This window comes from Palaemon carinicauda, chromosome 20 (assembly GCF_036898095.1).
Source record: "Palaemon carinicauda isolate YSFRI2023 chromosome 20, ASM3689809v2, whole genome shotgun sequence".
In the NCBI taxonomy this organism is placed as follows: Eukaryota; Metazoa; Arthropoda; class Malacostraca; order Decapoda; family Palaemonidae; genus Palaemon; species Palaemon carinicauda.
Window position 1 is genome coordinate 115,783,849 of NC_090744.1, and position 16,624 is coordinate 115,800,472.

At 41.5% G+C, this 16,624-nt stretch overlaps 1 protein-coding gene across 1 annotated transcript in view; it reads left to right on the forward strand.

Moving 5' to 3' along the window:
- Positions 1-5,449: 5,449 nt before the first annotated feature.
- The window catches only part of LOC137614413 (GPI mannosyltransferase 3-like), a 35,070-nt gene continuing 23,895 nt past the window's right edge, over positions 5,450-16,624 (forward strand). Inside the window, exon 1 of the mRNA XM_068344214.1 lies at positions 5,450-5,571. Coding sequence (XP_068200315.1) covers positions 5,563-5,571 — 9 coding nt within the window. The 5' untranslated portion in view covers positions 5,450-5,562. The remainder of the gene's footprint in view (positions 5,572-16,624) is intronic.

Here is a 16,624-nt window from a genome sequence, read left to right on the forward strand (position 1 = left end):
TCTATTGTAAGTATAGGTATTTTGCCTTAAGACGCCCATTAAATACGAGGTGTTATGACGTCCCCAGTTAATGATTCCTCTGAAAATGACATATTTATTTAGCTTACGCATTTAAACACGATCTATTATCTATTTTATTAGTAAATTTATAAGATTTTATGTTTGTTTTAAAAATAATAATAATTTCTAAGTCCTAATTTATCTATAATAAGTATAGGTATTTTGCCTCAAGACGCCCATTAAATACGAGGTGTTATGACGTCACATACAACCACCAATCACAGTTAATGATTCCTCTGAAAATGACATATTTATTTAGATTACGCATTTGAACACGATTTATTAGCTATTTTATTATTAAATTTATAAGATTTTATGTTTGTTTTAAAAATGATAATAATTTCTAAGTCCTAATTTATCTATTGTAAGTATAGGTATTTTGCCTTAAGACGCCCATTAAATACGAGGTGTTATGACGTCCCCAGTTAATGATTCCTCTGAAAATGACATATTTATTTAGCTTACGCATTTAAACACGATCTATTATCTATTTTATTAGTAAATTTATAAGATTTTATGTTTGTTTTAAAAATAATAATAATTTCTAAGTCCTAATTTATCTATAATAAGTATAGGTATTTTGCCTCAAGACGCCCATTAAATACGAGGTGTTATGACGTCACATACAACCACCAATCACAGCAGCAGGGGTGCCATTCGTACGATAATTATCTTACATGTACGATTATTTTAGGTCCGGTACGATGTACGATACATACCTTAGGTATATACATATGTGTGTGTTTAATTAAAAAAAGTATAGTAAAATATTTTGAAATGAGGCAGAGGAACCCTCTCACAGGGTTGCCAGATTTTTTTCCACTGGATTATCGTACATGAGCCTTGAATTGTCGTTTTTCAACCAAAATTATCGTACACACTTTCAAAATAATTACTAAGGGAAGTTAGGGAACGTATAAGGTGAGAGAGTTCCTCTGCCTTCATTACTGCAACTCACTGTTCTATGGCTTACCAAATTATCAGCTGAAGAAAATTCAGAGTATAAAACAGAGCCGCTAGATTAATAAAAGGACTACACAATAGGGAAAGAGTTACCCCTGCACTAATTAAATTACACTGGCTGCCATTAAAAGCGAGAATTGAATACAAGCTTTAAAATTTTTTTCTGCTTGCAATAATTCTAAATAGAAAAAAAGCTATCAAGCAAAACCTTATAACTTCAAATATATTGGAATCTTGGAGTTGATTTTCCTTCGGTTGGAGAGAGAAAAAAAGAAAAAACAACAGAAAAGAGAGAGAGAGAGAGAGAGAGAGAGAGAGAGAGAGAGAGAGAGAGAGAGAGAGAGAGAGAGAGAGAGAGAGCTTACTAACGTTTAAGATACTGAACCAAAATATCTAAAAGAATGCCTGAACAAACTAAAACTAGAAACAAATATTAACATAAGACACATGAGTGACAAACATAGACTATCTGAACCAAGAACAAATAGTAAATTTGGTGAAAGGGCTTTTAGCTACTGAGCGCCTGGACATTATTATAAACTGCCAACTGAAATGAAGGACCTAAAGGGAGCAATTGAATTCAAGAAGAAACTAAAGACATTACTTTTCACAAGATCATATGATTTGGAAGATGCTACAATCAAAGAATTGTATAAGTTATAATGAAAATGTTTCGTTAGATGATTAATATGGATCCGCCCGAGAAGTAGTTCACTCGACTTCAGTGGAGGGTTGGATTTAAACCCCAAACAAGTAAAACAAGTAAGTAAATTCACATGAGATATTTTGTTTAAACGCTCCAGTTTATTTATTATTTTACATATATTTAAGATCACAATTTATTAGTGAATGAATCTAATTCATCATTTTACCTGAAAGATGTACATACTGCTGATATGTTTTACCATACCCTTTATGACGACATATTGCCTAATAAACGCATGATTAATGTAACAATATACCAATTTAAATTACGTTGTCGTCACCATTTATTTAAGCTTTAATATATTATTATTATAACAGCTCACTCAAACACAAAGACACGTTGTAAAATTCATCCTACTCTTGATGACGTCACAAAGACGTATTTCCTTTAAAAAAATAATGATTTAGTACTCATAATTTATCAGTCTTATAAGATATGTTATTAGAATAACATGTTTTGAAACATATATCTTTAATTCCCTTTAAAAACAAAAACAAAAAATCTAAAAAACAAAAACAAAAATCTTCAGCTTTACTCCCCACCATAAGCTAGAGCGTTTAAAAACCATTTTGTGGAAATTCGGGCAGTTTCTCAAACAGCAACTCATAAGACCCCAGAACTCTCTCATGGCGGTAAATTCCTGTCTTCTGATTGGCCAAATCTTCCTGAGCTGTGATTGGCTGTTCCCTTCAGTTCCGATAGCTTCACGTACATACGCACACACATCTGAGATCGTAGCCAAGATCATAGGTGAGTATTCCTTATAATATGGTGTATTTATTTAATTTGTACTCATTAACAAGATCTATTATCTATTTATTACATGATAAATAACTATTATAAGTTCATTTTTCATAAAAATTGTAATTTTAAATGATAATATATTTGCAATAAGTGTAGGTTTTCGCCCTTAAAAACACGATTTCATGACGTCATATACAACTACCAATCAGAGCAAATACATTTTCATGACGTCACATACAACTACCAATCAGAGCTGAGAAAGAATTGACCAATGAGACGCCAGATATTTCCCGCTAAAAAGGCATAAGGTGAGAGGGTTCCTCTGACTTATGGGCTGCTGTTGGCAAACGAGTCAAATTCACATGAGATATTTTGTTTAAACGCTCTAGTTAAAAGGGACTTTTTTTATCATTACCTGTTATTTTTTTTTTATTTTACGTATGTATAACAATTATTCAAGATCCAATATATTTTTTATAAATGAATTTAAGTCATCATTTATCTGAAAGATGTATACTGCTTTTTTACCACTTTTTAGACGACATATTTCCTAATAAACACGTGATTAATGTAACAAAATACGAATTAAAGTTACGTTGTTGCTCCACTATTTAAGCTTAATATAATTAATAATGGCTCAACTTAAACCACAAACAGAATCAAGGACATGCTACTTTTGATGACGTCACATAGACGTATTTTCTGAATAAAAATAATGATTTTAGTACTCATAATTTCTCTCTAATATTAAAATTATTTTTAAAAAACATTAAAAAAAATCTTATAAGGGTTTTGTCTATCTATATATTATGAAACATATATCCCTAATTCCCTTAAAACGATCGCAAAAATATCTTCATTCAGCTTTAAACAGAGTGCAAAGGACCCCCGATACTCTCTCTCTCTCTCTCTCTCTCTCTCTCTCTCTCTCTCTCTCTCTCTCTCTCTCTCTCTCTCTCTCTCTCTCTCTCTCTCTCTCTCTCTCTCTCTCTCCGGGTAAATTCATGTCCTTTGATTGGCCAAATCTTCCCGAGCTGTGATTGGCGGTTCCATTCAGTTCCTGTAGCCTCACGTACATACGCACAAACATCTCAGATCGTAGCCAAGATCTTAGGTAGGTATTCCTTAAAATATAGTAAATTTATTTAATTTGTATCCTTTAACAAGATCGATTATTTATTTATAAATCAATAAATAACTATCATAAGTTTATTTTTATGAAAATTGTAATTTTAAATGATAATTCGTTTGCAATAAGTGTAGGTTTTCGCCCTTAAAAGTACGATTTCATGCTTTACACACATACGCACACACATCTAAGATCGTAGCCAGAATCACAGGGAAGTATTCCTTCAAATAGGACGTACTTTTTTAACTTATACACTTCGAAAAAGATTTATTATCTATTTATTAGACAATTGGTACTCATTGTAATATCATTTTTATTACAATTCTAATTTTAAATCATAATTCATTTTCAATAAGTATAGGTTTTCGCCCCTAAATTCCGTCATAAAATACGATTGTATGACGTCACTTACAACCACCAATCAGAGCTGAGAAAGAATTGACCAATGAGAGGCCAGATATTTCCCGCTATTAAAGGCATAAGGTGAGAGGGTTCCTCTGACTTATGGGCTGCTGTTGTCAAATAAGTTAAATTTACGCGTCAGTTTGTTCAAGCGCTTTAGCTAAGGGGGTTTTGTTCATCCTAACCCACGAATAACTGATATTTTAAATAAAAAGATAAAAAAATAACTCTGATATTTAAAGACTGTTTTCGTATTTCTAATATATATTTTATTAATCATTCAAATGTTTATTAATCACAGACTTTTCCCTTCAAATCACTTTATTTTCTTTTAATAGTGAAAAACGCATATAATAAGATCATTATAATTATCATACTGAATATTTTGTGAGCTAAGGTTGAGAATTTTGAGTTCATATTGATTTTATATATAAAAATACCTTTTAAAGATGTAATATTTATATATTGATTTTATAAATAAAAAATACCTTTTAGGGATGTGATATTTATATGGACAGTTGAAGAAAAACGAACAAGGTAAGAAAAGAATTATGAAGGGAAGCGTATATCAAAGTGGAGCAAGAAATTTTCATTTTGTGAAAAAAAAAACTATTGACCAGCGTTATTTTGAAGAAAGGATAATGAATGATGGGGCAAATATATTGTGTGGAGAAGATAATAGAGTATATTTATGATATCTTTTATCCAACCCCTCTTTTATAGTTTATTTATGACATATTTGTTTTTGATGTTGTTAATAGTTTATATGTGACATGTCTGTTTTGACGTTGTTACTGTTTTTAGAATGATTTATTGTTAATTTGTTCTATTCATTTATTTATTTCCTTATTTCCTTTCCTCACTGGGCTATTTTTCCCTGTTGGAGCCCCTGGACTTATAGCATCTTGCTTTTCCAACTAGGGTTGTAGCTTGGATAGTAATAATAATAATTTAATAAGTGCAACTTTGGGGTTGGTGAATGCCCATACTAGTCCTCCAAAAGCCAGGTCTTCTGATATGAATTCATGTGTGTTTATACATATATATATATATATATATATATATATATATATATATATATATATATATATATATATATATATATATATATAATGAAAATGTTTGTAATTGAAGAAACAAAAGGGTAACGCTGATGTCTTGCATCTGAAATGCGAGAAGAAGAAGAGGTTGTTGTCATGTGACGTCATAATGTCAATCAGGGTTTCCAGTTTGGCCTTTTTTACGGCCAAAAAAACCTCAAATTTGGCCCTTTATAAAAATTGCTTGGCCTTTAGTAATACGAAAAAAGGCTGGCCTTAATTAATATATATTTGGCCCTTTTTCTACTAATCAGTTGGCCTTTTAAAGCTTCTGTTGATTAGAAGTTGGACTTTTCTCATTTAGAAAACCTGGCAACCCTGATGTCAATCTGACGTCATCATATCAGTGACGTCATAATGTCAACAATGTCAACATAGCTCGTGTATCATAAATCACTTTGGAGGTGTCACCGATCGTTACAAGAGGATAATTCCACAGGTTATGTTATTATAACGCCATGAATGTGGTGCGTAATTGAAAGCTTTTATATTCAAGTTATCGTTTTTCATGTTTTGTGAAGTTGTCATTAAGTTATTTCCCTTTTAAGTATATAGGAAAACTTAGCGGGTATGGTTAACGCAAATCAATATGGACCGTCGAATCTATAAGGCTTTTATTGCATTATTATATCTTTTCAACTTTATTACTGATATATCTCATACGTGTTCTATAAAACCATATTTATGTCTGATTGTAACTTATATATCCAAATTTATTACAGCCCCTGGGGTGAACGTAGTTTTACTGCCCCTGGGGTGAACGTAGTTTTACTGCCCCTGGGGTGAACGTAGTTTTACTGTCCCTGGGGTGAACGTAGTTTTACTGCCCCTGGGGTGAACGTAGTTTTACTGCCCCTGGGGTGAACGTAGTTTTACTGTCCCTGGGGTGAACGTAGTTTTACTGCCCCTGGGGTGAACGTAGTTTTACTGCCCCTGGGGTGAACGTAGTTTTACTGCCCCTGGGGTGAACGTAGTTTTACTGCCCCTGGGGTGAACGTAGTTTTACTGCCCCTGGGGTGAACGTAGTTTTACTGCCCCTGGGGTGAACGTAGTTTTACTGCCCCTGGGGTGAACGTAGTTTTACTGCCCCTGGGGTGAACGTAGTTGGGACAAGTATAAACCTTCGTAAAGTGGTTTATCTTTGAAATATGATGATATTAACATAGTTTTACCATTTAAAATATATAAAATATAATGATTTAGTGTTATCTTGCCGGGGGCTAACCCGGTTAGGAAGCAAACACAAAAATGAGACTTAATCTTGGGGTATACTATGGATACGGTAACTACGTTAGGTTAGGTGGTCTGGGTGAGCTAAGGAATCGGCTCCTTGGTTTGGTTAGGTGGTGTTCCCGGAGCCTTTGTATATCAGCGGCCAGTTCCTCACGTGTTGATTAAAAATGGACATCATCTAACTTAAACTTCTCCCCCCCTAACCTAACCCACAAGCCGTTTCCTTACCTAACAGGGGGCTGAAGCCCCCTGTGGCCCCCTCACACTGCCGTATTCTAAGTTAGACATAATAATACATACAGGTGGCCGCTATCGTACATACACCCTATTCCCAGTAGCTAATCCGGTGTGACGGTCTGAACGATCCCCCGGTCTCAGAATTCTCCTTGATAAGCTGCGCGTGCGCGAACATTATCCTTTGCCAGTGCATACGAGGTTGATGTTTTATTTTCCTTTAATGTTAGCGTGCGCAGCTCAACATTACCGCTTGCCAGTACATACTAGCTTGATTTTTTATTTTCATGCGAGCGAAGCGAGCTAATGGCGGAAAAGAACCATTATACAATGTCAAGGAGAATTCTGAGACCGGGGAATCGTTCAGACCGTCACACGTGTTAGGAAGCAAACACAGAAATGAGACTTAATCTTAGGGTAAGCTAAGGATACGGCAACTTCGTTAGGTTAGCTGGTCTTGGTGATCTAGAGACATAGCTCCTAGGTTAGGTTAGGTTAGGTGGTGTTCTTTTTTTATAGTTTCCATTTTAAATTGTGTTTTTTTAGCCATAAATATTAAAATTTTACACCCAGTCCATTGAAACCAACTACAAAGGTTCCTTTTAGTCCTTGTTGAATTTAGATCCGAATAAGCATTTCATGGTGGATCTTTCGGTAAATTTGTATACTGTGTTAGTATAGTAACTCTAAGAAAGAATTTGTTATTTGGGGTGTATTTACTATACAGGTAATTTTAACAATTCTGATAATGTTAATTGTCAGAAACCTGCATTTTTCAAGTTGTGAAGTCCCTTGAAATGCAATAAGTTACGAGTTTTAAAGGGAAACCAAAGAGAGAGACAACCTAACGTAAGTAGTAAATATAAATACGAAGACTGTGTAAATATATTACACGGGTTCAAAACCTCTCGACATTTTTGAATAATTATTTTTCAATATTAAACTTACCCGATAATCATGTAGCTGTCAACTCCGTTGCCCGACAGAATTCTATGGAGGGATACGCCAGCTATCACAATACTAGAAGGGGGTGTACTTACCAGCGCCACCTGTGGCCAGGTACTCAAGTACTTCTTGTTGACACCTCCTCAATTATTCCTGTCGTGCTTCCGGCAAGACGTTCTGGGATACGCTTATGATCTTCGAGTTTGTTCACGGCTAATTGGTGAAGTATTCTCTCAGATTTCGGCTGTCGCATTACTGGAAACCTTCTTATATTAGCTAGATAGCTTTTATATAGTCCTGATTAACGGTTAACGATCTTTTGCTTGATTTTGGAAACCCCTTTGGCTAACTCTTTGGATTCAAGATGTCTGACATTTCGCAAGCCCCCTCCCATAGACGATGTAGGTCTTGCAATAGGCGTATTCCGAAGGCCTCGGTAGATCCTCACACCGCTTGTTCTGACTGTAGGGACAGGCTCTGTCAGTTAGAAAATCGATGTGAGGAATGCGCCGGACTTTCGGAACTGGAATTTGTCCGTCTTTTAAAATATTCATCTAAGTTAGAGAGAGGTAGAGTTAGGAGGAGTTCTTCTCACTCTTCACTTTTTTCCTCACCTCATGATCCCCTACCTTTTCCTACCCCTGTAGTGGCTACCCCCGAACCTACTGTTTGCCCTCCGCCTGATATGTCTGTTGTTTTGCGTGCTATTCAGGCCTTAGGCGATAAAGTAGAGTCAGTGGTAAGTGACCATAAGTCTCTGATGGCCGAAGTCAAGGAACTTAAGGTCAAGAGTGCAGTGGGTGGAATTAGTGCCAGTGCTGTGACGAGTGCTAGTGTCAGTGCAGTGCCAAGTGCTAGTGTCAGTGCCAGTGTGGTGCGTGAGGATACTTCTGTGCGAGCCAGTCGTCCTCCCAGTCCGGGACCTCTTGCAAGCTCCCAAGCCCAGGGGAGAAGCAATGTCGAAGGGCATAAGGGTTCGGCAGGCCTTGTTAGGCGCACAGAAGTATCCTCGGTGGTTGCGGGCGTGTCCTCCAAAGACCGTCACTCCCACCTGCAGACGATTGAGCCCGTCTTTTTCTCGTCCGCTGATCATCTGTCAGGGAAGAAACGTTGGTCTCAGGTCTCGAGACCACTTAAACGCAGAGTCCAGTCCGCGAGTGCTCAGCCAGGTTGCAGTCATTGGCTCAGCTCTGACTCGCCGCAGTCATCTGTCGACTGCACTCCGCCCAAGAGGAGTAAGGTTCTGCCACAACAGAGCTCGACTGTTAAGGCTTTACCTCAGCCTACTGTAGTTTCTGCCGACCCTAAGTGGACTCTACTACAGTCCATGCAAGCACAGCTTTCGGACTTGATGCGTGAGTGTCGGGCTGAGAGTGTTGCGCCTCCGCCTCCGCCTACACTCCCTCCGCCTGCGCTCGCTCCGCCTGCGCTCGCTCCGCCTGCGCTTGCTCCGCCTGATCGCAGTACCACCTGCCAGGCGTACGATGTTGAGCCACGGTCTGAGTTTGCTGTTCCCAGTGGTGTTCAGCCTCCGCCTTCTTTAAGGCAACCTTTGCTATGGGATCAGGAGGATTATACCTCTCTTCCTCCGCCTCCCCTTGCTGCTCCACCAGTGGTGCAACACTCGGTTGAGGTACAACAACCTCTCCCGTCCATGAGTCAGTCTCCTCAGCTCTCGCTGCAGCGAGCTCAACCATCCACAAGGCAAGCTCCACTACACCTTGGCCTTGCGCCTCAGGAGCCTCAGCTTGCGAGACATTTACCTTGTTCTGCGCAGCCTCAACCTCATCACGCCCCGCTCACACCACAGGAACAGGAACTTGCTACTCCGCTTCCACCAACCGCTCAGCTAGCGCAACCCTTGGGTTCAACCACTCATGCTAGGAGTCAGCCTCCTCCACCCATGCGCCTTCCTTCTGCTTCGTCTGTTATTCAGCCTTTGCAGTCTGAGCCTCAGGTTCTCCCTCAACAGTTACTTGAAGAGGAAACCACTAATGTTGTTCCTACTCGTTCTGACTCTGCTGTTCAGCATTCTTGTCCGATATCTTCGCTGCACTCTGGTGATGAGGCGTCTGATGATGAGGAGGCACACCTGGATCCCTCGTCAGACGTGGATGAATCCAAGCCTTCTCCACAGTCTATTGACTTTCGTAAGGTCTTGGCTCTGCTTAGGGAGGTTTACCCAGACCACTTTGTCTCTGCTATTCCCCGCTCTCCGCCATCTGAGTTTTCGCTGGGCATACAACAAGCTAAGTCCTCCTATACTAAGCTAGTCCTAGCAAGGTCCTCTAAGAGAGCATTAAGGATCTTAGGGGAGTGGCTGCAGACTAAGCAACACCTTGGCAAAACTTCTTTCATGTTCCCGCCGACTAAGCTCACTTCGAAAGCGAGCGTTTGGTATGCCACAGGAGAAGCACCAGGCTTGGGAGTACCTGCCTCTGCCCAGGCTGACTTCTCAAGTCTGGTAGACTCGCCTCGGAGAACTGCAATGAGGCGCTCTAAGGTTTGCTGGACCTTCTCAGACCTTGATCACTTACTGAAAGGACTGTTTAGAGCATTTGAGATGTTCAACTTTCTTGACTGGTGCCTGGGGGCCCTCAGCAAGAAGACCTCTCCTGCGGACAAGGATTCTGCCATGCTATTAATGTCCTGCATGGATAAGGCCATTAGGGATGGATCTGGTGAGCTTGCGTCGATGTTTGTATCAGGGGTTTTGAAGAAAAGGGAACAGCTGTGTACCTTCCTTTCCTCCAGCATTACACCTTGCCAAAGGTCACAACTCCTTTTTGCTCCGCTCTCGAAGTTCCTCTTCCCCGAAGAGCTGGTTAAGGACTTGTCTGCTGCCCTGATACAAAAGGATACACACGATCTTGTAGCCTCATCGGCTCGTAAGTCTAAGGTTGCCACCTCAGTCCCCAAGACTTATCGCTCCCCAGTGGCTGATACCCCTGCTACGAGGTTCATACCGCCCTTTCGTGGTAGAGCCCCCAGCCGAGGAAGCTCCCGTCCAGACTCTTACAGGAGCAAGTCCAGGAAAGGCTCCAGGACATCTAAAGGAAAAAACTGACTCTCCGCATCTCCAGACAGCAGTAGGAGCCAGACTCAAGATCTTCTGGCGAGCCTGGGAGAAGAGAGGTGCAGACGCCCAGTCTGTCAGTTGGCTGAGGAACGGTTACAGGATTCCATTCTGCCTCAAACCACCTCTGACCACATCGCCCATCAACCTCTCTCCCAACTACAAAGAAGAGGACAAGAGGCTAGCATTGCACCAGGAGGTGTCGCTACTTGTGCAGAAGAAGGCAGTGGTTATAGTCCGGGACCATCAATCCCCGGGCTTCTACAACCGTCTCTTTCTTGTGGCCAAGAAGACAGGAGGTTGGAGACCGGTGCTGGACGTCAGCGCGCTCAACGCGTATGTCACCAAGCAGACGTTCACGATGGAGACGACGAAGTCGGTCTTAGCAGCGGTCAGGCAGGAGGACTGGATGGTCTCGTTGGACTTGAAAGATGCCTACTTTCACGTTCCTATTCATCCAGACTCCCAACCTTTCCTGAGATTCGTTTTTGGAAAGGTTGTCTACCAATTCCAAGCCCTGTGTTTTGGCCTAAGCACAGCTCCTATGGTCTTTACTCATCTGATGAGGAATATAGCAAAATTCCTACACTTATCGGACATCAGAGCCTCCCTCTACTTAGACGACTGGCTGTTGAGAGCCTCCACGAGTCGTCGCTGTCTGGAGAATCTCAATTGGACTTTAGACTTAATCAGAGAACTGGGTCTATTAGTCAACATAGAAAAGTCTCAACTCATTCCCTCCCAATCCATTGTGTACCTGGGAATGGAGATTCGGAGTCAGGATTTTCGGGCTTTTCCATCGGCCCCCAGGATAAGCCAAGCCCTAGAGTGCATCATGAGCATGCTGAAGAGGAGCAGTTGCTCGGTGAGACAGTGGATGAGTCTCACAGGGACCCTTTCATCACTGGCCCTGTTCGTCGAGCTAGGGAGACTCCACCTCCGCCCTCTTCAATTCCATCTTGCAGCTCATTGGGACAAGGGTTCGACTCTCGAAGCAGTCTCTATCCCAATCACCCAAGAGATGAAGACCACTCTCCTGTGGTGGAAGCACAACCTCCTTCTCAGGGAGGGTCTATCGTTGGCTATTCAGACCCCCAATCTTCATCTCTTCTCAGATGCATCGGACTCGGGCTGGGGTGCGACCTTGAACGGACGGGAATGCTCGGGAACGTGGAGCGAAGAACAGGGATTACTCCACATCAACTGCAAGGAGCTACTAGCAGTTCATTTAGCCCTGTTGAACTTCAAGTCCCTCCTGCTAGGCAAAGTGGTGGAGGTGAACTCAGACAATACCACAGCCTTGGCTTACATCTCCAAGCAAGGAGGGACACATTCGAGGAGCCTATACGAGATCGCAAGGGACCTCCTCATTTGGTCAAGAGGTCTAAACCTCACTCTGGTCACGAGGTTCATTCAGGGCGATATGAACGTCTCAGCAGATCGCCTAAGCAGAAGGAATCAGGTCATTCCCACGGAATGGACCCTCCACAAGAGTGTGTGCAACAGACTTTGGACCTTGTGGGGTCAACCTACCATAGATCTGTTTGCCACCTCCATAACCAAGAGACTTCCGCTGTACTGTTCCCCTGTTCCAGACCCTGCAGCAGTTCATGTGGATGCTTTTCTACTGAACTGGTCCCATCTCGACCTGTACGCATTCCCACCGTTCAAGATAATAAACAAAGTTCTGCAGAAATTCATCTCGCACGAAGGGACACGGCTGACGCTGGTTGCTCCCCTTTGGCCTGCAAGAGAATGGTTCACAGAGGTACTTCAATGGCTAGTCGACATCCCCAGGACTCTACCTCTAAGAGTGGACCTTCTACGTCAACCTCACGTAGACAGGTTGCACCCAAACCTCCACGCTCTTCGGCTGACTGCCTTCAGACTGTCGAAAGATTCGCTAGAGCTAGAGGCTTTTCGAAGGAGGCAGCCAGTGCGATTGCCAGAGCGAGAAGGGTTTCCACTCGTAGAGTCTACCAGTCTAAGTGGGAGGTCTTCCGAAGCTGGTGTAGAGCCAATTCAATATCCTCTACCAATACCTCTGTGACCCAAATAGCTGACTTCCTTCTATATCTTAGGAATGAGAGATCCCTTTCAGCCCCTACGATTAAAGGGTATAGGAGTATGTTGGCTTCAGTTCTCCGCCACAGAGGTTTGGACCTTTCTTCCAACAAGGACCTTCAAGACATTCTTAAGTCTTTTGAGACGTCTAAAGAGCGTCGTCTATCCACTCCAGGCTGGAACCTAGACGTTGTCTTAAGGTTCCTTATGTCACCTAGGTTCGAACCTCTCCAGTCAGCTTCCTTCAAGGACCTTACCCTCAAGACTCTTTTTCTCGTCTGCCTTGCAACAGCTAAGAGAGTCAGTGAGGTTCATGCCTTCAGCAAGAACATTGGTTTCACGACCGAATCTGCAACATGTTCTTTTCAGCTCGGATTCCTAGCAAAGAACGAACTTCCTTCACGTCCTTGGCCTAGATCGTTTGAAATACCTAGCCTCTCCAACATGGTAGGTAACGAACTAGAGAGAGTTCTTTGCCCTGTCAGAGCTCTCAAATTTTATCTTAAGAGGTCTAAACCTCTTCGAGGACAGTCAGAAGCCTTATGGTGTGCCATCAAGAAACCTTCGAGGCCCATGTCCAAGAATGGGGTTTCGTATTATATAAGGCTTCTGATTAGAGAAGCCCACTCTCACTTAAAGGAGGAAGACCTTGCATTGCTGAAGGTAAGGACCCACGAAGTAAGAGCCGTAGCTACTTCGATGGCCTTTAATAAAAACTGTTCTCTGCAGAGCATAATGGATGCAACCTATTGGAGGAGCAAGTCAGTGTTTGCATCATTTTATCTTAAAGATGTCCAGTCTCTTTACGAGAACTGCTACACCCTGGGACCATTCACCCTGGGACCATTCGTAGCAGCGAGTGCAGTAGTAGGTGAGGGCTCAGCCACTACATTCCCTTAATCCCATAACCTTTTTTAACCTTTCTCTTGAATGCTTTTATTGTTGTTTTTATGGTTGTTACGGTAGGCTAAGAAGCCTTCCGCATCCTTTTGATTTGGCGGGTGGTCTATTCATTCTTGAGAAGCGCCTGGGTTAGAGGTTTTGTAGAGGTCCTTTAGTAGGGGTTGCAACCCCATATACTTTGGCACCTTTGGGTTGATTCAGCCTCCAAGAGGAACGCTGCGCTCAGTAAGGAAGACGAACTTAAAAAAGAGGCAGAGTAACGGTTCAATTCGACTTCCTTACCAGGTACTTATTATTTCATTGTTATTTGAGATTACTGTTATATGAAATATGGGATACTTAGCTATCCTTTAATCTTGTACACTGGTTTTCACCCACCCCCCTGGGTGTGAATCAGCTACATGATTATCGGGTAAGTTTAATATTGAAAAATGTTATTTTTATTAGTAAAATAAATTTTTGAATATACTTACCCGATAATCATGATTTAATCGACCCTCCCTTCCTCCCCATAGAGAACCAGTGGACCGAGGAATAATTGAGGAGGTGTCAACAAGAAGTACTTGAGTACCTGGCCACAGGTGGCGCTGGTAAGTACACCCCCTTCTAGTATTGTGATAGCTGGCGTATCCCTCCATAGAATTCTGTCGGGCAACGGAGTTGACAGCTACATGATTATCGGGTAAGTATATTCAAAAATTTATTTTACTAATAAAAATAACATTTTCTTGATATTTACCTTGTTGCAAACATTTTGCTGTGGAAGTAATTAAATCTAGAATTGTCCTTTAGGTGCAATCATTGTCCAAATGACAAATCAGCCTTTTAGCCTATCAAATACTGTACCTTTAATTTGTAAGTGACTGACTTTTTAAATGTATTTTCATGCTTCATAAATCATATTTTGTAAGGGAAAGAATTAGAGTACAGCCTAATGTAAGATTCCTCCTCCTAATGTAAGTTAGAATGCTGTGTCCTTACGTATTATTATTGTTATTATTATTATTACTAGCCAAGCTACAACCCTAGTTGAAAAATCAAGATGCTATAAGCCCAAGGGCTCCAATAGGGAAAAATAGTCCAGTGATGAAAGGAAATAAGGAAATAAATAAATGATGAGAATAAATTAACAATATATCATTCTAAAAACATAGGGGGATATGGGTGGATGTTATGTTCTCCATGCAACCTCTCCCCCCCCCCCCCCCAGATCAGTTGCTTTGCCTTAATTCAAGTTTGTCATGGAGCCTCCAGATGTACAATTCTTCCCTCAATATAGTAAAGTTCCTTAAGTTTGGGCACCTTGCACAGTTAAGCTGAATACTATGACTTTGTAATAATTCATCGGCAGCCACTTCTTTACCAAAACTCTCGGAAATAACAGTGTACTTTGTATGCTTACTACTATAGGACACGGAAACATCATGCATGAGCTAAAGCATTGGGAGAACTGTTTGGAAAAGCTGTCTTATGAAATTCTCTTTCCGAAGGAAGGCAGGTAATTGGCGAAAAAAAAGGTGACATAATAATGAATAAAAGTCGCATGACAATATAAAAAAAAAAGCGCTAATTGGTCATTGGCATGATGGAAGTCACTTTTTGGCCTTTTGTATATTGTTGCTGGTGACAAATACTTGTAATGTCTACTCTACTTTTAGAAAATGGGAAATTAAAAATTATTTTTGTCTATACACGGAATATAAACCGTCATAAGGAGTAGTTAAGCAACAGGTGGGAACTTGGGGGAGAAGGCCCCACCCCCCTACCTGTCAAAATCTCCTCAATTATGTTTTTGGCCTCATTGATTACAGATGTACAGTTGCACCCTTCCTCAAACTTCCTTTTCATTTCCTCTTTCTTTTAGGAAGTGAATACTGGCTATTGGTTGGTATGGTGTGAAGTAAGACACTCATTACTGAGAGGATGGAATTCACATCCATTTCTTTTAAACCGGCAGTAGAATTTTTAGGGCTTCTTTTCAGGGGTGTAATTGTTACTTTATCATCCGCGTCTGCAGGTCGTCACCTCCTATGCAGTGTCAGACGTATGCTTTGAGGGGGAGGAAGAAAGCTATGCTTCTTTCTTCCACTTGTTAGGTGCATCTGCTACCACTGCTCCCGCACTTACACCCTAGGCTAGATTCCCAGTGGGTATGCATCAAGATCAAGGAGTCTTCAGTGCTAGGTCGGTGGGCTTTCAGGATCTGGTGTCAGGAGGGTTCCCTAGTATTTGCTGCACCCCATCGGAAGGTAGAAGGTCTTCTCCGTTTGTGTGATCTCAGGAAGGTTTTGGCCTCCTTAGGTCTTTCAGGTAGGCTCCCGTCTTCCTTGGTGACACCGGTGGTGAAGGGCGTGATCAGTATGTTGCTGATATCGATGATTCCTGTAATGTCTGCAATGGTTTCCCCTCCCTGGCCGTAGGGCAGCCCCAGAGCTGAAAAAGCATGTTGTACTAGTAACGGGGAGAGGGGTCTCCTTGTGTATTTCCCTTACCTGATCATCCCTTGGCCCTCCTCCCCTGTGTCTGGGCTTCTATTCCCCTTTAAGTGCTCCCCTCCCTCTTTGACGGTATTCCCAGTGCCTGGATCTTGTTAGAGCAACCCTTGTAGTTTCTCCTCTCGGGAAGCATCGTTATCTTGTTCTCTCCGACTTAAACACTTCTATTTGCAGAGCCTGATGGCAGGGTTGGAAAGAGGATGATATGTGTGTGTTCTTCTTCCTCATCGTCCTCTTTGCCTAACTAACCTGTTTACACTTCTAAGAAGAAGTAGAGAAAGAAGGCGAAGAAGTCCAGTCCACTATACTGTAGTTCATTGGGAAGGTTTTCGACACCACCTCACCTAGGGGAGGTGGACAGCACCCAAGTGGCTCTCGGCTGCATGTTCTCCCACTGGTGGAGAAGGCGACTGGTGGCTGAAGCTTAGTCATAGACCACTTTCCTCTAAACAGGTTCAGGATGGAAACAGTATAGTCCGTGCTATCTCTGTCAAAGAGGAAGACTTTATGCATTTATTAGACCTGAAGGATGTTTATTGTACCCTCAAGTGCCTGTTCATTAGCACTTAA